Genomic DNA, 24,441 nt, shown 5'->3' on the forward strand with positions numbered 1-24,441 from the left:
TGGACTCAACACGTACGTACACGTGCTACAGAAGTGATGCTGCAGCCTGCTCTGCACCCACCCCCTCATGAAAGCCAAAAAAAGTCTGAATACCAGAGACTTTCACGGCTTGTCCCGTGATATCCAAAGCCTTTGCATCCCCGTGGCCCTTTCCCGCCTCTGCTATCCCTGTCAGAAATGCACGCAGCTTTAATTTAATTTCCCTCTGAAGTTCTTGATTGCTGAGGGAATGGCTCGTGGCACAGAGCAAGATAAACGAGCTAGAATTTCCTGGGGGGGGGGGAGAAGGGAGGGCGGGGGAATATCAGCTTTCCAGCACTCCTAGCAGTGGTAAAGGCAAGCTGTGCCTCTTTCTGTGAACAAGAAAACTTCTCTTTCTACTCCATCCTAGAGCATTTGTTCTCTCTCCTCATCCAGGGATGCTGCAAAATGCGAAGTTAAACACCTAAACTTGCTCTTGGCCGAAGAACAGGTTGAAGTGGCATCGGCCCTGGAGATCCAGGGCAGGATTGGGATCATTTCAGCCAGTCAGTCACTCACCTGGATGTGGATGCACATGTGCCCAAGCACGAGCACTCCCTTTTCCATACGGACACCCCAGCATGGGACAGAACACCCCCCACCAACTTCTGCACCTGCACAACACCCAGGAGAGACACTCACACCTCACCTGGGCAAACCAACCCTGCCCAACCCCTGGGCAGGGGGTAACAGAATCCTTAAGGTTGGAAAAGCCCTCTGAGATAGCTGAGTCCAACTATTAACCAGACACCTCCCTGTTCACCACTAAACCACGTCCCCGAGGCGCCACATCCACAAGTTTTTCGAACACTTCCAGGGATGGTGACTCCACCACCTCCCCGGGGCAGCCCGTTCCAACGCCTGACCCAGGCACTCCCTCCCCTCCCCTCCTGCACCCCCAGGACACCCGTGCCAGCCTTTCCAGGCTTTCCCGAGGGTGCCACCGGCGCGAAGCCCCCCCGTGCCCCCCGCCCCGCACCAAACCCCGCCCCGGGGCGGGGGGTGACCCGTGCCCGCGGTACCTCTCGGGGAAGTGGGTGTCCCTGTGCTGGGGGAGGCCCTGCTTCCTCCGCTGGCTGGAAGAGTTGCTGGCCGAGGGGATGTGCGCTTCCATCGCGCCGGGGTTCCGCGCCGCCGCCGCCGCCGCCACCTCTTGCCGCGCCCGCAGGAGATCTGGGACAGGAGGGAAGGGATGAGCTGCTTGCCCGGCATCGACCCCCGCACACCCCCCCCCTCCCCCTAGCCCCGCGGATGGACGGACAGAAACACCCGCTGCCCTCCCGTCCCCGCCGCGGGGGCTGCTCCGGGGATGCTCCGGGCTCCCCGCGGGCGACAGCGCTGCCCCGGGGCTGCTCCCGGCCGTGCCCGCAGCCCCTCGGGCGACAGCTGCCCCCCCCCGCCGCCCATCCCCGCGGCTCCGGGGCTCCGGGAGAGGCTGCCCGGGCTGCCCCGGTACTCACACGGCGGAGCGGGCTCGGGCTGCTCTTGGCGGGATCCGCCTCCGCCGCCGAGGGAGTTTGGCAGCGGAGGAAATTGTGCAACTACGGGAGGGAGGGAGGGAGGGAAGGGGGGGTGGATTTGCTGTTTAATTGCCTTCCTGCCGGAGGGAAGGAGGGAGGGAAGGAGGGGGGAAAAGGGAGGGAAGGATGGAAGGAGGGATGGATGGATGCGGGGAGAGCAAAAGGAGAGGGAGGATCTCCCCAAACTGCCGTCTGCCCCCTCTCCGCGGGCGCGGAGCCTCCCGGTCGGTCCCGAGTGGAGCCGCGGTGGCACCTGCCCCGGGTCCCGGCCCCGCCGTGCCCCCTCCGCCCCCGCTGGGCTCTGCCGAGGTTATGGGGGCTCCCCCGGGGGCCGCAGCGTTTGCCGCGTGTGCTCTGCCCCGGTCGGGACAGCATCGCCCCCGAAACCACAGCCCAGCAGCTCCAGCTGCTGCTGAACGCAGGGAACAGGGGGAGCCACTTCCCCGGGTAGCCCCTTAAATCCACACCTGACTCCCGTCGTTTACCTGCCCAGGGACCCACCCCTGCTCCCAGGGACGGCCTGGCAGCAGTTTGAACACCCAGGGCTGTTTTCCCAAGCATGGTGCCCCCCCTCAGTCAGCCACCCACACCCTGGGGGATGCTGTGGCCTCACCTGGGCAAGGGGTGAGGGCTGGCCCTGCAGGGTCTGTACCTGCCTGGCACAGCTCTGCTGTAGGAACAGGAAGGGCCTGGCCACAGGGCAGAGGAGGATGGGGTACAGGAGGGGCCCCTCCCAGCCTTAGGCACAACACTTCCATCAGACATCAGCTGCAGGTCAGAAATGCACCCCTAATAAACCTGTGCTGCCCTGATACCACTGCAGAACCTGTGACCTGTGTCACCCAACCTGTGACACGTGTGCAGTGACAGGTTATACACCTGTACAGTCTCTCCAGGGCGGGTGTCAGCACAGACAAGCTGCCCACACAGGGGCTGTGTGATGGACAGTGCAGGCACGGCCACAGTCACCTCAGGCACCACTAAAGGGGATCACAGCAAGCCCCAAGGAGGAGCAGGTGATGCAGGTACAGCTGATACGCTGCTGCTCAGGGAACAACAAGGACTCGTGACATGGACACCCATACCAGTCGCACTGACAGAGGCTTTTCCAGAGTGCTCCCCTCTCCCAGTTAAGCATCAAAAGTCCCTTAGTCCCTGTATCTATATAAAAACACCCCCCCCACAACTTACATCCCACACCAAAACCTCTGCTGCCATTCACATGGCACACAGGAAACTCACACACTTGGAGGAGACCTCCCTCACGTGCTCACTGAGCACCAGGCTGCAAAAGGAAACCAAAACACAGCTGGGGAGAGGAGGAGAGGGAGATTTATCTCAGTGAACACACCCTGGGCAAGATCAGCTTGCACACTGAGATTGCAAAGCCCTCCACACGTCCATCCTCTTCCCACAATGGATTTGTAAAGCCAGGTTACTATAAGAACAATGCACGACCCTGGTGATGATAGACTCCCAATTTCCTTGCCTTCCTTTATACCACCATGCTGTTTTCCTTCAGTTCTGGAAATCCCAGATACCCTGTTAGCCCAGCCTGAGCTTCCTCAGTCACATCATCCAACATTTTGGTGACGGTCAGGGCTGAAGCCCCGTGGTGGGGTGGAAACACACAGCTGCTGTTTTTGCTGGCAGTAAGGAGGGCACCGGTGCCTGAATTTCCAGCCACAGTCACACATGCACAGTCCCTGTCCCCACACCCCCAGCTGAGGGGACAAACCTTAAAATGACGCTTCAGAACTGCAGGGGTGTGTAGGGAACACCAAACCCCACCGGATCACGTAAAAAGGCCCAGAGAATTCACCGAGCCAGGGGCCGTGCACCTCGAAACGTTTATAAATTAATTATCTGAAAAACCCAGGTCACTCCTCATCGCCACAGCGCCTGTAATTTAGAAGTCTGGCGTGCAGCCAGTTCCAGGAGCTGCATTGATCCTGAATGACCGCAACAACCCCCTGCACACCCACCCTCTCCTCGCTGCTTTCTCCCCCCTCCTCCCCTCCCCTGCGCCCCTACCCCCTTGCCCAGACCCCCCCCTTCTCCCCCAGGATCTGTTATTTACAATCCTGCACTCTGACAGTTGGGAAATCAGATTGATTGACAGTGGGACGCTGGCGGATGGAGGTTCCAGGCACGGAGACAGACTGAATTCAGAATGTGGGATGAATGCCACTGGGAGAACGGGGGCGGAGGAGGGAGGGGGGGGGCTGAAAAGCAATTAAAAAAAAAAAAGATTTCTAAATTATTAACATTTTTTAAATTATTGATGTTATTGGTGCCTCCATGTGAGCCCGCAGATAAACTGCGCTTTGTACTGGCACTAATAATTTATAGCCCAACCAGGGCCCTGTGGTGTGGAGACAACCCAAAAATACACCAAGTTTTGTCTTGTCAGTGTTCCACGAGCGAGTCTGTCCGTGCAGGCGCCTCTTCTCCCCCTGCCCACCCAAAACCCCAGGGTGACCTCCTCACCTAACAAATGCTGCTGAGATAATTTAATAATAATCATAAAAAATACGTCAGGCTCTTAATGTAATGAGCTACTCTGCTTGTTATAAGGGGGAGAAGTTCTGCAGCACGTGCTGGTGGGGTGGACACGTCCATGAGTCCAGCAGCCATCCACTGCCAGGTTGGGTGGTTTGTCATGACTGACTGTCACAACACTCATACACACAACACATTTTGAGCTGTGTATTTGCTCTGTTGTATTCAGCATGGCCTACATGTGTATTCTACATGGTCTAGATCAGAATTACATGGTTAAATATCCAACCTGGGCATATCAGGGTGTCACCCTTTTGTGCACAGTGTTACACGCTGTCCTCTCCTCTGTGTTCATCACATGTACATGTGAAACTCCAGCCCTATGGTCCTGTATCCCTGTGTTTGCAGGAGCCCTGCAGCTCTGCAAATGCCTGGGACAGCTCAACACCACACACAGAGCATGTGCCATGTTCACCAGGTCGTGCCTCAGCACAGGTTTGTGCCGTGCCTTTGCTGATAAGCAAATCCTTACTCCGCAGCGAAGGGAATCGCCTTCCTGCCCCCAGAGAAGCCAATCAAATCAAACAGAGTGGAAAAGAAGACAGCCTCTTCATTAACCTAACAAGGAGCCCTGGGGATTTACACTCAGAGACCAGAGATTCTCCTCCAGCTCTTGCTGGATGCTTTGCTGATGCTGCTTGTGCTCCTCCCCCGGCTCCCAGTGTGAGCCCTCCACACCTCGGGCAGGAAGCAGCAGAGGGACAGATCCTTGCACAGCCCTGCTTTTCAGTGATGCTTCAACCCTCTGCTTCCATGACTGGAACAGCATCACCTCTTCCATCTCCCTGGCTTTGCCTGATCCAGAGAGCTGAGTTACTTCCCCCACCCCTGGCTCCTGCAGCGCGGGACTCAGTACAAGGCATGGCTTTGCTCAGGGTGAAGCTGAGCCAGTGGCAGCAGTTTCAGCTCACCCGAGGGAAGGTGAGGTGGGCTGAGGAACCCGTGGATCCTGCATCCTGCCAAGTGGATCCAGGGCAGATCCTGTAACTGCCTGGTGCCCCCTTTAGGCACAGCGCAGGACATGCTGGATCCAGCCAGCTCCTTCCACAGCCCAGGGAAAACATACCAGCAATCCTTCAACTCACACTGGACCTCTTAGATCCCAGCACTGCAGGACACTTATCCCCTCTGGGCACCACTCCAGCCCCCAGGAGAAGGCAGCAACATCCTCTTGCCATTTCCATCACTACAGGGCAGGAGTGTCTGCCACTGTCTACATCTCACACCCCTGTTGTGTTATCCCAACTTGCTCATCCCCCTTGCTCCACACTGTGACCCCAAATAAAGCCTTACACCAGAGATCCTGAACATTCACATTGACACAAATTCTTGAAACAAAAGAAGGACCCCTCTCACCACCACTGCAAAATACACAGTAGTGATACTGTAGTGAATCTATTCCAGTAAAGAAAAGCGTATCCCCATAGAGAGCTACAGAAGGAACTGGCACTTACAGATGGTTGAGGGGAAATGCCCCCATGGAGATGGTGGGAGAAAAGGGCCTCTAGGACACTTTTTAGCACCACTTGTATTCACTGCATGATAAACAGACAGCACTGCAGCCCATCAAACCCCCTTAGATGCACACAGGGGGGATTAGGAACCTTTACAGAGTTATCCCGAAAGGCACCACGAGCCCCTCCTCCCCTCTGCAGATCCTGTACCTCCGTGGCTGGGCACTGCCATGCTGTTGGCCAGCTGGTAGAGACGTTGCTGCTGCTGCTCTTCAAAGGTGCCATGCTCGTTCAGTGCTGACATCATGCGTCTGTAGTGCTCCTCCGGGGTCATCTGAGTCACCGAGTCCTCCAGCAGAGGCGTGTGGGAGTTTTCTGAAGAGCAGAAAGATTTGGGTCTTTTTTTTTTTTTTTCCCAGAGAAAAATACAGTGGAAAATCACATAAGTATAGGGACAGTGCAAAAAGAGAGAGATAAGGGGGTTAGAGGGATATTAGCACAAATTCCCACAACTCTCCAGTGTCCCCACTGAGCCTGATGTACCAAGCTGCCAAATCAGCTGTCCTTGTGCTGGAGATGTACTATTTTATGTGGTCAACCTAACAACCTCCTAAACCCCCAAACATGGCTACACCTATACACAGAAAAGCCCCCATCACCCAAAAAACTCAACAGCTGTATTTTCTTCTTCCTCCTAAAGCACCAAGCACTGCATGGTAATAACACAAAATTGCCAGCAAGCTCTGTACCCCCAGCGTGGCAGAGGGGATGGGGAGGATGGAAGAGTTCACCAAGTTCTCACCCTTTCATCTCAGGGGACATGAGTTCTTTTTTCAGCTCTTACCTGGCCAGACATGCACCTCTTTCCCCCCACCTTCCTAAACACCCAGAGGACACAAAAATGTGAGAGATGCTCATCACCCAGAGCAGGGAGGTGATGCTGGCAGTGATGACATCCACCTGCCCAGCTCTAGGAGGGGGGGGGGGAAGTCTCAGGAGCAGGTTGTTTCACATCTGTACGTGTGGCTGAGCACCCTGAGGCCATTAAAATCACACCCAGGATGCCTCCCTATCCATCTTCCCGGAACGACTGCAGAGCCCAGGAGGAGGGAGGTGCTTTGAGGAAGGCCCTGCCTGCTCCTGGGGCAGGAGGGATCCCGGTCTGGCAGTCAGGGAGAGAAAACCACAGAGGCTTTTCTGTTTACTGTAAGCACAAATCAGAGTAATTACCACTCTCCGCCTTGGCTGCTCTAACACTGTTTTATCTCGGATCTTCCCCACAGGCAAAGCCTTTTCATTACTCAGAGAGGAACTCCCAGTAACAATCTGAGCGGGCAGAGGGGGAGGGAGGGATGGGCTCCCCCCACGCTGCAGTCACAAGACCACCACTGTGTTCAGTGAGTGACAAGACCACCCCACCGTGTGCCCCAGATTTGTGCTCCTTCATTTCACTGACAGAGTCCCCTCAGGGACCACGGCAGGTGATTCTGCTGCCAGACTGGCTCCAAGTTCAAGGTGGTGGCTCTGAGCACAGGCCACTCCCTTTGCACTGTGAGGAACACACAGGCACTGGCCATCCTGCTGGGAAAAGAGCTGTGGGTCTCTCCCAGGTGAGACAAAGGCCCTTAAGCTGCCTATCAGAAAATATAAGTCTATGGCAGACAAAAAACAGCCCAAGAGACAGAGAGGCTGTAAAACGTGGCCCTGCCACAGCAGCTCAGGGACTGGGTCACTTCTGCCTTGCACAGAACGAGAGGTGAATGTGCTGTCTGACACCAAACCCATGGCACAGCCAAGCACACAGGGCTCAGATTTTGATGGACGAAACCTTCGCATGTTGTAATGAAACCACTCTCTCCCCAAAACATAGGAGGGAATAACAACAATAACAGCAACAATAAATATTATTATTATTTTTAAAAATAGTCTGAGTTGCACAAAGTTTCAATACAGAAGGGTTGCATCACTGGCTCCCAAGGCACTCTTCCTCTGCAGAAAGGAAATGACCTCAGTCCCCTGCAGCTCAGGTCAGCCTTCCAGCACAGCAATTTGTGGCTCTACCTGCAACCATGGATCTCTACCCCACTTACAGACACCTGCACCTCAGGGATTGCACTGGCTTCCTGTGCAATCACAGGGTCAGAGGCTGCTTCAGGCTGGCTCGGATGAGGAGCTGGGTTCCCTGTGTGCCTCACCCCTAGAAGCCAGACCCCAAAATGAGAGGCTGCCCTGGACAACAGCCAAGACATACCTGGTCCCTCCCACTCCCTCCTCCAGCACCCAAACCTGCAAGACACCCCTGGTGGAAGCAGGGGAGTGGTGGGCAGAATTCCCTTCCAGGTCCCCTTCCCTCCCAGTCACTCCTGGGGGCCACATTCCCACATCCTCCTTTGCTCTCTCACTGCTCCTGCCACCTCCCCAGGGATGCAGAAGCACAAGGTTTCAGTTCCCTTCTGATGCTCTTAACCAAAGGTCTAAGGAGCAAAGCCACATGCCACAGACCTGATTTAGAAAAACACTGATTTTTTTTTTTTTCCCCCCACAGCTGTGTCATTAGAGGAAGAAAAGGGAGGGGGGGAGGGGATTTAATAACACTTAATTACCATAAACTCTATCGGATCAGCCGCAGAGCAGATTTCAGGTGCAAGGAGGGGAGGGAGAATGGGGGTGGCAAGGGAAGGCTGAGAGGAAGGAGGAGCCCAGGGAAAGGCTGGATTTCCACACTTAAAACTTGGAAGATTTCACATGACTCAGCCAGCAGTAATTCCAGCTTTGCTGAAGCTTTGCTGTCTGCTTTTGTCATTACCAGGGGTAATGCGGGAGACTGATCTCGCCAAATCTCCTCCAGCCGCCAGGTGTGAAATGGACTCTGGCAGGGCCAGGGGAAGGCAGAGCCAAGGCAGCATCTGCTGGGCCCTCATGCTTTCTGCCAGCCCCCTCCTGTTCACCCAAGCCAAGGGGAGCCCACCTCTGCCACCGCTGATGGCACAGCCACGGGGAACTCCTGGAGGACGCAGCCCAAAGGACACGTCACTGCTGCACAACCTTCCCACAGGATTCCGTAAGGTCCATCCTCTCCAAGCAATTCCAGACAAAACACGAGCACCCAGCCTATCCAGCCCTTCTCCTTTGCTACAAACCCATGACAGGACAAGGTTCCCTTTATCCAACCCCAGTCAAAGCTCGAGGAACCTGCTGCAAACGTGTTTCACTGCAAACTCAAGGCCAAGTCTTGGTCAGCAGCTTTAGGGTCTTCTCTTGCCAGGGCAGGGGGGGGCCTGTGCCCACTCCCACCACATCAGCAGTCTGGGTTTGGGGGGAAGGGGTGTGGCAGTGAAGTTTTTAGCAAGAACGGGGCCAAACCTTGTTCCTTCATTTGGCCTATTTGGACAGCTGCCAAAGCCACCAACATATGGATGTTCCCCTCCAAAGGAGAGGGACAAACTGACAGAGGCTGGATCTGAACTGCTCAGCTGCAGTCCAGCTCCAATTCTGGTCTAGTTCATCACCCAAAGACGCAGCAAGACTTTGTTTTGTTTTAAATGATCCACAATAGCAAAGAGAAGAGAATGGCAGAGGGAGCAGCGTATGAGCTCATCGCCCGCCCCAGGGGGTGAGCACAATATTGTTCCCTACGTGTGTTTTCCAGCACTTCGTCCAGCCCGGCTTCCAACCTTCCCAAACGATGAGGGCTCCTACCAGATTTATTTTTCAGCGGCTCAAATGGGAACCAAAAAAACACTCTTTGCCCGTTTTTCCCTCCTCGGTTTTCATTTCGCGTCTCGAGGTACGGGGGGAGCAGATCTCCAGGCGCGCTGCTGCCGCGGGAGAGCGAGGGTTTCACTTGGGGAATTGTCTCCTGGGGAGAGGAGAAAGCTTCCTCCGTGCCCTGCCAGCACAGCCCTCGCTCCCAGCCTCTGATACCGCTCCCATTTCCATATTAGACGCGAGAACGTTCTGCTCTGTTTGACAGCGGCGCGGCCCCGTTTCCACCGAGATAGGGCTCTCTTTTGATCTCTGGAGCGCACACTGCGAGCTGGGGAGGGGGAAGGGAAGGTGGCTGCTCCCCTGCTGGAAGGGTTTCCAGCCCTACAGGTGTTTTTTCACTCAGTCGGAGAGCGGGAGTGATTTCCTTGGCTGCCTCTGTTCTCCTCGCCTTGTCAGGCGCGGCCACGGCAGCACGAGCTGTGCCATGGGGTCACTCCTGCTCTTCAAAAGGCTGTTCCCCAGACAAGACAGCTGTGCCCCGAGCAAAAGCTGCTTCTAGGGCACTGTGTGATGGAGAGCAAGAGCTGCTTCCAGGGCAGCATGTGGTGGAGAGGGGCAGAGTCCTGCCTGGAGCCGGTCACTGCCACAGGGGATGTGGGATGTGGAGGAGCAGCACCTGCACAAGGCACAGGACCACCAGGCTGGAGGAGAAGGAGGGCTGTGTCCCAGGGAACGCTGCAGACCCTGCTCCTACTGCAGCACAGCGTGAGGCTGCACAGGCTCCAAAACTCCAACTGGTCCTTGCTTCCCTTCCCGCTCCTAAATCACAAACTGCACTCTGGGTCCCAGCCAAGCCTGGGGCTCCAGCACAACCTCACACTTTGCTCCACTGCAGCAGTTCCCAAATCCCAAGTAACTGGCCTTTAGGGCCCATCCCATTTGAAAATGGCTTGTCACACAGCGTGGATCGTTCTGTTTCCAGCCAGAGCTGGGAACACAGGGATCATTTCCCTCCATGGCACCCGTGACACGGGAACGCTGCCTGACTGACAGCAGGACAGGAAGGCTCCTGGGAGTTCTCAGCTGTGAGGTGCTGTCACTGTCTGGGCCTTAAGACAGCAACACTGGTTGCAGCCCCTCCTTTAACCCCCTTTCCATAGCAGGGGGTGGGGAGACAAAGACCCCCAAAGCACAGGAGTCTCGGCCCCTCACTATTCCAACGGTATTCCAGCATCAGCACAGCCTAGGTTTAAATTCCTGCACAGCACTGGAGGGAACAGGGGCTCTCCAAAGATCTAATAAAAAAAACAGGTCACATGGGAGATCACTAAAAGGCCCAGCTCCAAATTTCCATTCTGTCTCATCTCTTTTCAAAGGGCGGGGAAGGATTTCCGAGGAAGAAAAGTGGGAGCAGAAAACAAAACTTTTCTTTTATTCAGGGCTTCCTGGGAACCCCTGGAAGGGAATCCCCCCAGTCACTGGGAGCTAAGGAGCAGGATTTAGATCCCAAGTGCATCCTGCAAAGCCAAGGGTTCCTCACCTGCCTCACACTGCCCTCAGCTCAGCCCAGTAAACAAAAACGGTGGGAAGGCCAGAGGAAAAGAAATGGAATGAGATCATTTGACCCTGTTGCTCCCATGGCAAAACCAATCCATTTGTGCCAGTTCAGCCACTTTACTGGGATGACTCCAAATGCAACAGTTTGGTTTCAGACAGCTTGCTTAAAGTTTAGCCCATTCTCAGCCAGGCCACACAGGTTGCTGTTACCTGGATTCAGGAACTGTCTTGGAATTACAAAGGATACAAACTCAGCAGAAATAGCAAAGTGTCAAGTGTGTTACGGGAGTCCCATGTCTGATATAACAAACATGTTTCAGGATCTGTAGAAGCATCCTGCTGGAATTTTCCTGCACATCCACTAGAAACATTCCCAGGATATCAGGAATAGGGCAGATGAAAGCAAATCAAGGAAAACAGATAAAGAGTAGCAGTAGAAATGGTTCCCAGTAAAATCTAAGGCACTTCTACTGGTATAAAGGAGTTAACAGGCAGGAGAGGGTTACATGAAAGAGAAGATTTAGTGTGTTCTCAGGTGATGCTGGCAATATTCTATTAAGTGACACCAGCATTCAGAGTATGCTGCCTTCAGATCATAATTTGGGGACAAGAAACAATATACAGGAACATTCTGTGAAATCAGGATGCAGAACAGGTCCCTACAATATATCTTTCTAAAGCATAATATAAAGGATGTAGTTTAAGAAAGCTTTAGGACAAACTGCTGCAAAAAGTCCCTTCTGAGATTCCCTGGATGGGTTATTGAGGATATACACACCTTGGAGAGTCTCAGCTGAACTCCAAACCCATGGAACAGGATCTGCTTTTATTTTATTTTTTTATTTAAGTGGCAAAGAGCGCAGGTTAGGCACAGTGATTACACGAGAGGGGTATTACTGACAGCTAATTAGTTTGAACTTAACAACAAAGCCTTTAAGTAAACGGCCTGCAAAACCTCATTTACCCAACCTGGAGACAAACTCATTAACTGCAGGCTCCATTACCCAACCCCACTTTGCCAGCCGTAAAGAAAGTTTAAAAATCGCGTTCACAGGAAAAGAACCCGAAGACAAACCAAGAGATTAAAAAAATAAAAATAAACCCCTAAGTAGAGAAACCTTCTGCAGATTCCATCTCTATAGGAACAGAGCCATAAATGCATAAGAGAGAACCAGGCAGCCCTATTCTCCCTGACAGGCTTCTTTTTTTTTTTTTTTTCCCCTTTAAAGGAACAGATGCCAGCACGATAAGCCTGCATGTCTCTCTTTATATTAAACATGTAATCAAGACATGCTGCCCGAAAAAAGTGGAAACACCTCTAAAAATCCACCTCGAGGGCTGCGGCTCGCCTTTTTTTTTTTTTTTTTTTTTTAAACCGTAAAGCAATTATTCTAATTAAGAGGCTCACAACGCGAGCCTCCCCCCCCAGGAGATAAAGAAAGCAGAGAGAGCCCTGGTCGCCTCCCTCATGCACCCTCAGTGCCAGACACGGCTCCCACACCGCAGCCTCTTGCAAACACTCCCTCCTTCCCCCCCACCGGCTCCTTAATTTCAATTAAGTTCCACTCTTAAGAAAGGAGAAGAAAGGGGAAGGGGATGGGGGAGGGAGGGAGAAGCAGCACTTACCCTTTGGGGACTCACTTCTGGCTTTCTTGCTTTCTAAAGGACACTCACTGCTGCTGTTGGGAGAACATACTCTTCTCTTGCCTAAAATTTCATCTAGAAGAGAGATGAGAAACCTGAGTATCAAGACAAGGTTGTACTTTCCTCTTTGCAGAAGCGACCAGAGAGACTTTGGTATTTATGCTTCTCTCTCACACACACACACAGGCACACACACGCATATATTACAAGCAGAGGGGGAAAAAAAAATGAAAGTAAGAAAAATCATCATCTTGAGAGCCTTGATCTGCTTTCCTAATCACGCAGCCCAAAAGCACATAATGACTATTCACACACTGATCAATGCAACGTTTTAAAGCTATAAATTCTGAATCCAGTTGATTTCCTTACTGAGTTTCATCATTTGTTCTGGTGCCTTTTGTCCCCCCGGTGTTTCCACTCCTTTCATGCCCTGATGCAAAGCAACTGGGGGAAAGGAAGGGGAGGAAAAAAACAACACACAAAAAAAAAAAAAAAAAAAGGCACCACAAAACATCTAAAAATCCTCCCACTATATCTTTTTTTCTTCCTCCTTTTTTTCTTCTTCTCTCTTTCCTTTCCCCCCCCCCCCCCCCCCCCCCCCTCCTCCTTCAAAACCTCAAGGTCCTTAGCAATCTTCCCCCTCTGGATTGTACGGAAACACTCAAGCCTTTTGCATTACTGCAGCCCTACAAACCAACAGAAAATATCTAATATACAATTACAGCATCCCCGACCAGATTTAAAATCAATATCCTCCCATAATAACGCTGGGGGAAACTGAAAGCATGATGGTGCATATGGGCAGGAAGGAAGAGCCTGTTTGTCACTGCAAGCATCAAATTCTCATCTATCAAGGGCTTGTTAAAGATGCAGCATCTTAAAAGGGAAAAAAAAAAACCCATCTCACAAACAAGCACCATATTTGAGTGAGAATAGGTTGTATCTGCCTGTGCGTCCACACACATGCAAAGCTGCTGCAATCTGCCCAAAATGTGGGGGTTAAGGAAGGTTACAAACCCCCCTCGGTCCTATTTATAACAACAACGACATTATTTCTGTTCCAGGGGATGTTTTCAGCCAAGCAACTGTCCCTCACACTCAGAATCACTCCACATCACTTGGAATTCAGCTGAGCAGCCCAGGTTCCTGCCTTGGCACTGGATTTATCAAGAGATCCAGGGCACAGGTCTGTGGCTGCCACAAGCTGAGTGCAGAGAGCAGCCAGTCACTGTGCCCAGGGCAGCCCTACCAGCCCTCCTCTATCCCAGGAGCAATCCAGGAGCTCTGCAAAGTTCCAAGTGGCATTTCAGGCTTTTAAAGAGCACAGGCTGCCTCCGACCTCACCTTGCCATGACCCTGTCACCCAGCCCCTTAACAGAACTGGCACTCAAGAGACGACTGCAGAGCCTTGAGACCATCCAGAACCAAGAGCAAAGGAAAACACAACAGAACAGTGGCAACTGGAAAGCAGATGGGAAAGGCCAGAGTCAGCCAGTGATGGCACTGAAGTTCTCTCAGCACTTCACATCCCAGGTGATGAGTCAGTCTTTCCATTTGAATTTTATCAATCCTCCTGCCTCAGTTTCCCCTTTGCACAAACTCCTGCAAAGCCACAGACGGTCTCAGCTTGCCAAGGCAGCACCAGAGCTCGGAAGTACCTGGCCACAGAGCACAAACAGAGGCACCAGCTCCCTCCCCAGGGAACGCTTCATTCTTCATGCTGATTTTCCTGGAAACGTTGTAGCCTGATGCTGCAAACCCTCAGAGCGCTGGAGGCCAAGTTCACATATCCTCCCCAGAAGTGTTCTCAGCCAGGATTTGTGGCTTTGGAACAACAAGAAGTCCCGTTGCTCCACTCGCCCCTCCCAGCCCAGGCCGGGAGGCAGCAAAGCCCAACGAGGGCTTTTTAAGGCAGGAAGAGACTCCATGGAAAAAGAACTGGTGACAGAAGCACCGGTTCCATGTGACAGCAGTTGGAATGTGAGCAGTGAAGATTCCTTGGTTTCACAGCTCTGCCAAGGCACCTCATTACCCCCCATCCCTGCTTCCCTCCCGCTGTTCCACTCCCACCCCCGGGCCCATCTGCCAGCAGACGCTCGCTCCGACTCGCGCCGTGCCCTGCTATTCCCACTGTTCCCACACACGTCAGCAGGACAGGCTGCAAGCCCCATCTCCCTCCCAGGCAGCTGCATTGGTGCAGGGGAAGGCCAAGATCAAGCAGGAACTCTGAAACAGCACCAACTCCCTCAGACCTGTGCTCCTCCAGCCTCCGGAACCCCCATCTCTGGGCACGCAGGGAGGTGTGACATCCTGCCACGGGGAGAGGTCTCAGGTGTCCTGCCCCCTGGCTTGGTCCTCCAGAGGGATCCCACATTAGTGATTTAATCCCCAGGATGATCCTTCCAGCATCTCGGGTTCACCTTGTAGCACAGCCCCAAATCCCATGCCCTGAATGTGTATTTGGGCTGCCCCCCAGCAGGTTTTTGGCAGTCAGTTCCATCAGAGAATGAAACATTTCCTCTTTTCCATTTTATGATTTTTTTTTGTTGTTGTTTAAGGCAAAGCCCTGCAATGTGGCAGAGATGCCCCTGGCCCCAGAAGTGTGGGGACTAAATCAACAAGATACACAGTAAGCAAGGAAAAGGGAACAATTATCATCAGTAGCCAGTATGGAGGCACAAAGATCTAACAACCCACCCCAAATTTACCGAGTCATGAGGAGTGCACAAGCCTGAACAGCATTCTTCTGAGCTCCAGCCCAGTGTTTTAAGAAGTCATACCCCACCTTTGCTTTGCTTCCTTAGCTGCAAAGCAGGGCAGAGGCAGGTCCCAGTTTCATTAATTATTTAGTTAACTCACAGTTTCCAGGGTACAACCTCAACAGCGACGTGTTTGTGTTTCTTTTCCTCTTCACAACTTAACCCACGTGCCCAGCTTTGCCACACCACTGACACCTGCCAAACACACGCCCCTTTTACAGGGCCCTGCACTCTTAAATTCATCCCTTTATCTCCACGTGCCACTCATCCAACCCTTCCCTGCGCTCACACAAAGAACCAGGACACTGGGGTGGGAGCAGCCACAGTCCATCTCCCCCTGACTTTGCAGCAGCAGCAGCAGCAGCAGAACCAAATCTGTTTTGCAAATGAGCTGGCAGTGCAGCTCCTGGATGTCTCACCACCCTCACAGAGACAGGTTGTGCATCGAGTACATTGCTACTGATGGACCACAGAGCCCCAGGACAGCTGTTTGCTCAGCCCATGCACCTGCAAAGGGCAGCACTTCACCTTAAAGGATGGGGAGGGATGACTGGGGGAAGGGGGCTTTGGTTTTTTTATTCCCCGCATTCCTGGTTTTGCCTCTTCTCTCCTGCCTTCTGCAAAGCATTTCAGTTGAAAGGGAGCCAAATCAGGGCAGTTTTTAATATCAAAGCTGAGAAAGAAAGACATTATCAGTAGAACTGTAACGTTATGAAGCTGGGCCAGGCAATAACACAAGGAAGGGGGGCTGGGGGAAGCCCCAAGAATACTGATCACTCCCTGCCACCAGTGCAGCACAGCCCTGACCACAAAACCCCCCACCCACACAGGTCCCCAGACCCCACATTTACCTCCAAGGCTCCTGCTGGCCTGGCAAGGCAGTACAGAAAGTGATCCAGAGGGAGGTTTTTGGGAACAAAGTCAAATATTTTCCCCAAAGATCTAGAAATCAAAGTGGATTTTCCCCCTCTCTCTCAGCACTCACCTCCTACACTGAAGCATGAACAGAGACAGGCCTGGAAAGCAGGTAAGCTGGAGGAGGACAGTGCTGTCCCTACAAACAGGGATCACCCAACAGCTTTGCACCATAAGGAGAAAGGATGTGGGCATGGCACCATAAACCCAGCTTTTGTGGAAGCCAGGTTAGGTGGGGTTTATTTTGTCTCCTGCACTGCCTCTAATCCTCAGCCTCCCAGCACTCAGCAGAGCTGGGTGGCTTAAGAGTCATCTTCACCAACACATCTAAGAATCCCAAGCCTCCTTATCAGCTTTGATGAGAGGACTTGGGAGCCTAAGTCTGGGAAGATTAGAAAAATCTATCTCTAGGTTTCCCCAAAGACAGAGGGACTTTATCTCCACTCTTTCCATGGGAATCTGCAGCAGAGGAGATGCACCAAGGACACACATGGTGAGAACAGCGACTGGGCACAGGAATTCACCTGGAGAAGGGACAGGAATGAGGTGGTCACAACATTTCTGCCCCTCCAGTGTTCCTAAATGGGTGGGCTACAGAGAGTCCCAATTACAGCTGAGGGACTGCACCAAATTCTTCTGCACTGTGTTCATGCTCCAGCACGAGGGGAAGAGATCAAGACCTATCTCATGCTCCCTATCCATAGCCCTGGGTTTGCTCTGAAAGCTTCTTGGACCCAGAAGTCCTGAGTCAACACAGAACTGAGCCAACTTACAGGGGAAATCACCCAGGCTCACATAGCCAACATCTAACCAGAGCAGAGTCCTTTTTCCACCTCCTTTCCCATTATTTTAAGAGAAAGAAAACATCCTCCCCCTCTCTTAACTCCCCCATCAAACTTAAACCCTGAAGATGACAATCCCCACTGACCAGCCTGAAATGTCTTGGCAGCATCTCCATTTATTCAGCTCTCCCCTTCCCTCTGGCACAACCAGGCTCCCACCAGAGGAGCTTCTCCGCTCAGACAGCTCCAGAGCTCCATCCCAGCTGCTCAGCCCGTCCCTGTGCCGAACCAGACAGGTTTGGGGGGACCCTGGAGCCTCAATCCCGCAGCCATGGGCTCGTCTTTGTAAGGAGCTGCCCCAGCAGTCCCAGAGCTGCTCCCAACAAAGGCAGTCCCTGCTCACAGAGTGTGGAATCCGGCTGCGCATCGGCACCCGGCCCTTGCCAGCGGGAATCAATGGAACAAAGGGAGAGTGAAGCACAAGGTCATGGGAATAACGGGCCATAATTTAACTGAGGGCAACAAGAATGGGGGGGAAAAAAAATAAATTATTGGGGAAGCTGGGGGAAGGGAAGCAGCAAGTGGGCTTCTGGGATTTGGGAATCCTGGAACAATACAAGTGCTTGCCAGCTCACGGGGCAGGGACAGCTCTAGCAAGGAAGGAGGGAATGTCACTGCAAAGGGGGTGTCAAACCAGCTGCAAAATAAAGGCAGCATCCTCCTCACAGCAGGTCAGCTTAATGGTTTTCGGGACATGGCAGGCAGCAGGCTTCAAACCTTAGTTACTGCACTGGGTTATCTCGCCGCCCCTTTGTGTCTCCACATCTTTATCTATTTGCTGGATGTCATTTAGATTTAGATTGCAAGTGCTCCAGCACAGGGGCATTTCCTTCTGCTGGCTGCTGTGTCAGTCTGACAGCACAAACAGCACAAACAGCAGAGCAAGGTGGGCACTCCTGGCTCAGGAATGTCCCTAGCCCAGACCAACACGTCTGCAAACATTCCCTAAGCATCATACTTCAGGTTCCCTGGGACAAGAGGATCTTGGACCAGGAAGAAAAACAGGAAATAAAGGGGAGGGAGAAACGGGACACACGAATGGGCTCTTAGTACAAAGCAAGGAGGATGCAATACTGAGTAATCAAAGGGTTTTCTCTTTCCTGCTCACTTTGAGAGAACTTTGGCAGACTGGTTGTGCAGCCACTCCTCTCAATGGCAGAGAAGAACTCCAGTAGGCAAGAGTCAGTGAGCATCAGCTGCTGATCTCAATGCATTACACAGGAGCACCCCAAAGGTAGGCTTGGTGTCACTAACTCCTTCTGAAACACAAGCTGACCCCAGCACATACAAAAGAGGGAGCTGAGTAGAAGGATTCCCGATGTATAACATACCAACCATCCTTTCCTTGGCATGGGAAGCAGCCTGCATCCCCTTCCTCAGCTCCAACCACAAGGCCATCTGCCTTTCCTCCTACCATCCACAGTATCCTGCTACTTCCCACCTCCTCGTGCTCACTTGATTTGCCTTGCTGGAGCAAAGCACCCGAGAGGACTGTCCAATATTTCAGTTGCCAAGGGGTGAGGGAGGTGCAGGTGATGCTGGAGCCACCCTCCTGCCTGTCTGTAATGAGGCTGTTTATTAGGGAAGGTGCACCAACACCCCCCCTGTCTCCCAGGTTCTTACAAAATTCATTTTTACAGCGCGCACCAAGCCACAGAAAGGTGGTAAATATTCATAGTATGAAAAACGCTCATGGAAAGGATATGCTGCACTTAAGAGAGAGATGTGAATTAATTTTATATGCTGCAGAGAGGCTTTTTAGCAGTTGCAAACTTGTGAATCCCCACTTTCTTCCAGAAAAGATTCAAGGAACGAGGATGGGAGAGTGGGCTGGAAGTCCAGGGTTTAGGAGACCCACTTGGCTCTAGAAAGGAGCATCTTCTAGTGGGTAAGACATGAGAAGGGGAAAGCCTGATAAATCAGAAGACCAGTAAGGATCAGGTTGCCCAGAAAGTGAACTCCCCATCCCTGGAAGTGTTCAAGGCCAAGGACAGAGATTGGAGCAACCTGGTCTAGTGGAAGGTGTTCTGCCCATGGCATGGGGTGGAACAAGATGATCTTTAAGGTCTCTTCCAACCCAAACCAGTCTGTGATTGTGACCACAAACCCCTTGGGCAAAGATCCTTTGGCCTCCATTTATGTATCTGTGATAAAAAGCTATGAGAACTGGCATCATCCCTCTGACACAGTCCCCGAGTCCTGGGGAATGCCACACATCACCCGACCACACCCCGGGGCAGGGACAGCATTTCCACTTCCCTGCAGGCTCCTGGGTGCTCAATCTGCATGTGGTCTGTGCCAGGAGCCTGGTTATCCCCTCCAAGCCCCAGCACAGTTGTTCCACCTCCCTGGCTGCTCCTTCCACCAGCCTCCCAGCATTTCTTCAGAACAGCCAAGGGTGAGGACAGTGATTTCCAGCAGAGCTGCTGGTGGTGCTGTACCCCCTTAGCACCACCTAAATGTCCGATTGCACTCATCCAGCCCCTGAAAAAAACAGCTCCTCCAGCCCGTGACAGCTTTGACAGCCAGACTCCTTAATTCCTTTTTCTTATTCCCTTAATCTGTCATCTTTATCAGGCTGGGGAAGTGCCAGGCAGCGTGCAGGAGCCCCGGCCCCGATCAATCTCCACATTACAGCTGACAGAATGGTGCTAATAACTTATTGATCTAATGTTTGCCAAGCCCCACGGGGCTGAAAGGCTGCCATTGATTGGCTTGAGGGAAGGAGCCTCTCAGCTGAGAGCGGGGCGGAAAGCCTTGGAATTGTCTTCTTCCCGAGGAGCTTGGAGATGGAGGGAGGGTGGGGAAGGGAGAGCAGGGACGAGGACAGGGGAAAGAAAAGAGGAAGAGAAATGGAAAGGAAGGAGGATATGAGGGTGAGATGGAGATTAAGACTGGGAAAGGAAGTGGGGGGGGGGGGGGGGGGAAAAAGGGGTTTGAGAACCAAAGGAACGCGAGGAGGAGGGAAAAGAGCAGGAAAGGGGAGAAGGGTAAAGGGAAGAAAAGGAACTGGGAACACAGAGATTGTGCAGAGATGAAAAATTCATGAAATAGGCAGTTGACCCTATTCTTGCTCACAGCAGATCATTAATAAAATCTTTCCAACGCCCAAACCTCCATCCTTGGACAACTCTTCCCAAATCTGTTCAGGTTTGACAAAGCATGTGGCACTGCTGACTCCCTGACCAGGTCTGAAACCACAAAGCTTTATCTGGGGAGAGGGCAGCATTAGGACAGATTCCAGCTCCCCACAGAGATACACACCCAACTCAACCCTTGAGAATCCCCACCCATCTCCCTGATTTGCACTGAAGAGGCCAATAACCACAGAAAGGCATCAGAGATGCTCAGCAGAGGGAAAGGAGTTGTGGGTCTTTACTGTGCCCCTGTGGAGAAACCTGGGAGAAACCTGCAGGGACAGCAGGAGGAAAAAAAACCAAACCAATACATGACCTTTCCCAAATTACAGTAACAGTTGTGGTCTCCTTTCCCATTTCCCCTGGATCAGCCCAGGCAGCCCGGCTTTGCCAAAGGGCAGAGGTGCTGGAGCAGGGCTGGAGCAGAGATTGGGCTGGCAGGACTTCAAGCACAGGCAGTCACAGGGTCACACACTGCCCTGGCAGGTTTGCCTGACCTGTGGCTCTAAATGCCCAGTGCTCATTTTGTCCAGGTCTCTTTCCCTGGTGGACTTCTCTCAACTCTACCCATCCAAAAGGCTGGGTCAGCATTTCCATGTGTCTCCTCCAACACAGCTCTCCCACTCACAGATCCCTGCACTCCTCTCCCTTTGGCAGGACTTTTCCCTCCCCATCACCCAACCTGTGAACCACTGATTGCTTGGAAGAAACAGGGAGCAGAGCAGGAGCTCAGTGCCTGCTCCTGGCACCTCTCATCCCAACAGGAGCTTTGCAGACACGCAGCTGTGAGGAGTTCCTGGGGGACAGGAGCAGGGAGCCAGGCCCTGCAGGACTAACCCACGGCACCCAAACCTGGTGACACAGATACACACGGGCACTGGAGCTGCAGCAGTGCCAAACCCTGGCTCTGAAGCATCAGCCTGACTTGTGGCAGGGTCAGAGCTGCCAGCTCTGCCACCCAGCAGTGAGAGTGGACAAGGCAGGTGCCAGGTCACAGTCCACACTGGATCTTTATATATAACATCAGGGAGGTGTCACAGCACCAGGGATCTGTTTTCAGCTCCTTAGTAGCTGCCTGTGAGGCACCTGGCAAAGGAGGTGGAGGCAGGGGGCGGGAAGAGGTTATTTCTGGAAGCAGGATAATCTTGCTCTTCCCAGAGCCGCAAGGAAAAGAAGGAGGAGTCCGTGTTTATTTCAGTTTTGGAGCTGCAACGTGGACTGGCCATGAGTTGGTGGATCCCACTCCAGAGAGTGACAGACTCCTTGTCCTGACTGTGGCCAGTCTGCCCCGTTCACACCAGGCACAGAGGACACCAGGATACTCAAGGTGCCATGGTGAGACCAGTCCAACTGTGGCACCTCTTTCCTAAAACTGAGGGAGAAACACCTTGGAACACCCCAGTGACCTTCCCAAAGGTGTTTGCAGAGCCATCCTACAAGAACTCTCCTGCCAGGGGCAGGCTTCAAACTCCTGCCAAGGTTGGACTCAGTGATCTTAGAAAGAGATCTTAAGAGATCTCTTAGAGAGATCTTTTCCAACCTTTACGATCCAAAGTTTATTGAGCTCCAAGAACTGGAGCTGAACTTCTGCAGCTCCTTCTCCCCCTGCAGTGACAAAGCCAAGAATAAAACCTGAACACTCACACCAGCAAAACCTCATGCAGCTGCAGGGTACAGCAAAAGGAAACACTTCCATGTTGGGCTTTCCAATTTTTCCTTCCCCTCCCAGGAAGCTCTGTTTGTATTACAAAAGGGTGTTGGTCACCTCCCACTTCTGCAAGGCCTCAGGAGAAATAAAAATGAACTTAAATAGGGCACAAAGAGAGGACAGTCCTCCAGCTCCAAGCCAAGAAGAGGATGAAGGGCACTGACAGAGCCTCACCCCTCACGTTGCCTACGTAAACAATTGTCCTTCATGGTAAAACACATAAACAACAGTGCCTGGGCTTGCAGCTCCTGGATGCCCATTTGGTGCTGATTTTCTGCTCAATTTAAGGCAGCAGTCCAATAAAGGCTGCTGCTTTTTTTTCCTGTTGTTTGGCTTAGTTAAATGAAAACATGTCTGCATCCCAGCTCATTATCACACGCTCTGAGAACAGCCGTTCGCTGTGATTCTGTCTCTAACCATTAGCTGTAACATCCGTGATCCCAATTCTTTTCCACCCCCCAATATTAACTCCTCCTTTGCAGACGAAAGCTCTGGGTCTCAGTGCAAAGCCAAATGAGGTCACTGGGAAGGCCTCCACGGCAGGCACAAAGAATTCAGGGACAGGCCCACAGGAGGTAAGAGACACCCAGATCCATCCATCTCCAAGCACTGCCCTGTCAACAAAAATTCCACATTCCTAAATGTGAAGCTCTTTACAGCTCACTCCTAAAATTTCTCCTTCTCCTTTGTTTAGTCAACAGAGCATCAAGTGGAAAGATGAGACAGGGGGGTTAATACAGAACAAATAACCTCACAGAGAGAAGAGAGAAATCTCTTTCACAATGTTTTTGGGACGTGTGGATGAACATTGCTTTTCCAGGACTGCAAAAGCACCACACATGGCCTCCAGTGGAGCAGGACTCCTAAAGTGGGTCTCCTCAAGGGACACAGGTGTCATGTTCCCTGGGATTTCCACAGGAATCACTGCAGGTTAACACTGAGGACACCCCTGCTCTGAGGCCAAGGCTCTCAGGGTTTGGCATTTCCATCATGTTGAACCAATAACCCTCAGAAAAAGTCCAAGCTCTCTGGGAGCTCTGCACTGCTGGAAAGCTGGCCTTTTGCTGCTTCCCACACCACGGCCAAGGAAGCCTCTAATCACTGGGGAAGGGGTCTTGAATCCATGACCTCGAATCCACGAGTGGTCCCCAATATTATCTGCAGAACCACAGTGATCTGCTCACTGTTTGGAGAGAGACCTGACACTCTGTCCTGCCTCCTCTCAGACAATATCCACATCAAGCCAACTCCCTCCAGTCACGAGGGGCAGAAGGAAGAGAGGGGAGATCTACCCACCTTCCTCTAGCATCAGTGAGCCTGATTCCTCCACTTCTATCCATGCAAATAGTCCTACTGCAACTGGGAAGCCATGAAATGTGGCGCTGCAGAACAGAGGGTGTTTGAGGAGAAAAAGAGGAGAAATTAAGAGGATTTTTTTTTTTTTTTTTTTTGCAGGAGAGGAATTACTTAGAGCCTTGGGACCAGGACTCTACTGCAAAAGATGCTTGTTCAAACCCTACAGCAGTGTGAAATCACACACACGAGGGAGAAGGCACCTGTGCTGTCGCTGTGAACCACAGAGCCCCACGAGGCTCCTCCATCCTCCCCCACCCCACGCAGGCCCTGGCAGACTGCATCAGCCAAACTGGATAGAGGGGATTGGACTTGTTTACAGCCACACCACGAGCTGCTTAGAGGGGTTCTAAATCCCTGTTTGATGTGCAAACCGTCAGCTTTGCTGCTGTGCCTTTGTCAGGCAGCCCTGGCTCTGCTCATCCTTGTGTGTGTGTGTCTCTCTCTCTCAATTAAGATTAAAGCTCCTTGTGCCATCATCCCCTCTCAAGGTAAACCCCTCTGCAGTGCCAGTGCTGTGCCCTGGCTGCTGCCTTGCCTTTATCTGATCCTTTTGGAAGTGACTTTTATATTCCCATTAGGCTCCTGCCTGCCCTCCCCTCCCACGTGCCTGCTCCCCCTGAGGCACTGGAACACACTTCTCTACCTTTGCAGATGTTCCTAAGCCTCTTACCGAATCTCACCAATGCAGCTGCCTCACTGCCTGTTCCTGAGGAAGCACAAACCCCATTATATTTGTACTTTTCCCTCTCTTCCTCCACTTGGCACGTTGAGCATCCCCATCGTGACTGCAATTTAATTAGCACCCAGGAAAGCACCTCCAGCACTTCCCACTGCAGATGATCACCATCACCACCACGAGAGAAGGACAGGGCAGAGAGAAATCAACCTGTAGGGTCAAGTGAGGAGAGACCATTCACGTTCTGGGAGCTTTGGAAATCACCAAAGCTTATTTTTCCAGGTGGGTTCTACATGGTGTTCCCCACAACTGCAGCCCTGCAGACTTGTCGGCACCCATAAGTGCTTGCTCAACTCTCTTCCCTGGAAAGGGATAGTATCTCTCTGCCCAAAACCCAACCTCACCTCCCAGCAGCTGCATTAGCTGGTCCCAAGTTTCAAAAATAAGTAAATAAATAATTTAAAAGGTCCAAAACTGGCGAGGGAAGTGGTAGGAGATCAAACCCAGCAGCTGGATGTAAGCCCAGTGTAGACATAACCCAGACTTCAGAAGAGGAGCTTGGTATCATTTTTATCAATAAAG

General features: G+C 52.4%; 1 protein-coding gene across 12 annotated transcripts in view; it reads right to left on the reverse strand.

Annotated features, from left to right (window-relative positions):
• The window catches only part of SAMD11 (sterile alpha motif domain containing 11), a 114,309-nt gene that overhangs the window by 24,947 nt on the left and 64,921 nt on the right, over positions 1-24,441 (reverse strand). For all 12 annotated transcript variants that reach the window (XM_027658102.1, XM_027658103.1, XM_027658110.1 and 9 more), the window contains 3 exons: positions 12,449-12,541; positions 5,768-5,932; positions 1,044-1,194 (listed from right to left, as the gene is read on the reverse strand). In XM_027658102.1, the coding sequence (XP_027513903.1) occupies positions 1,044-1,194; positions 5,768-5,932; positions 12,449-12,541 (409 nt within the window). The remainder of the gene's footprint in view (positions 1-1,043; positions 1,195-5,767; positions 5,933-12,448; positions 12,542-24,441) is intronic.

This window comes from Corapipo altera, unplaced genomic scaffold, assembly GCF_003945725.1.
Source record: "Corapipo altera isolate COAL_440 unplaced genomic scaffold, ASM394572v1 301, whole genome shotgun sequence".
Lineage (NCBI taxonomy): Eukaryota > Metazoa > Chordata > Aves > Passeriformes > Pipridae > Corapipo > Corapipo altera.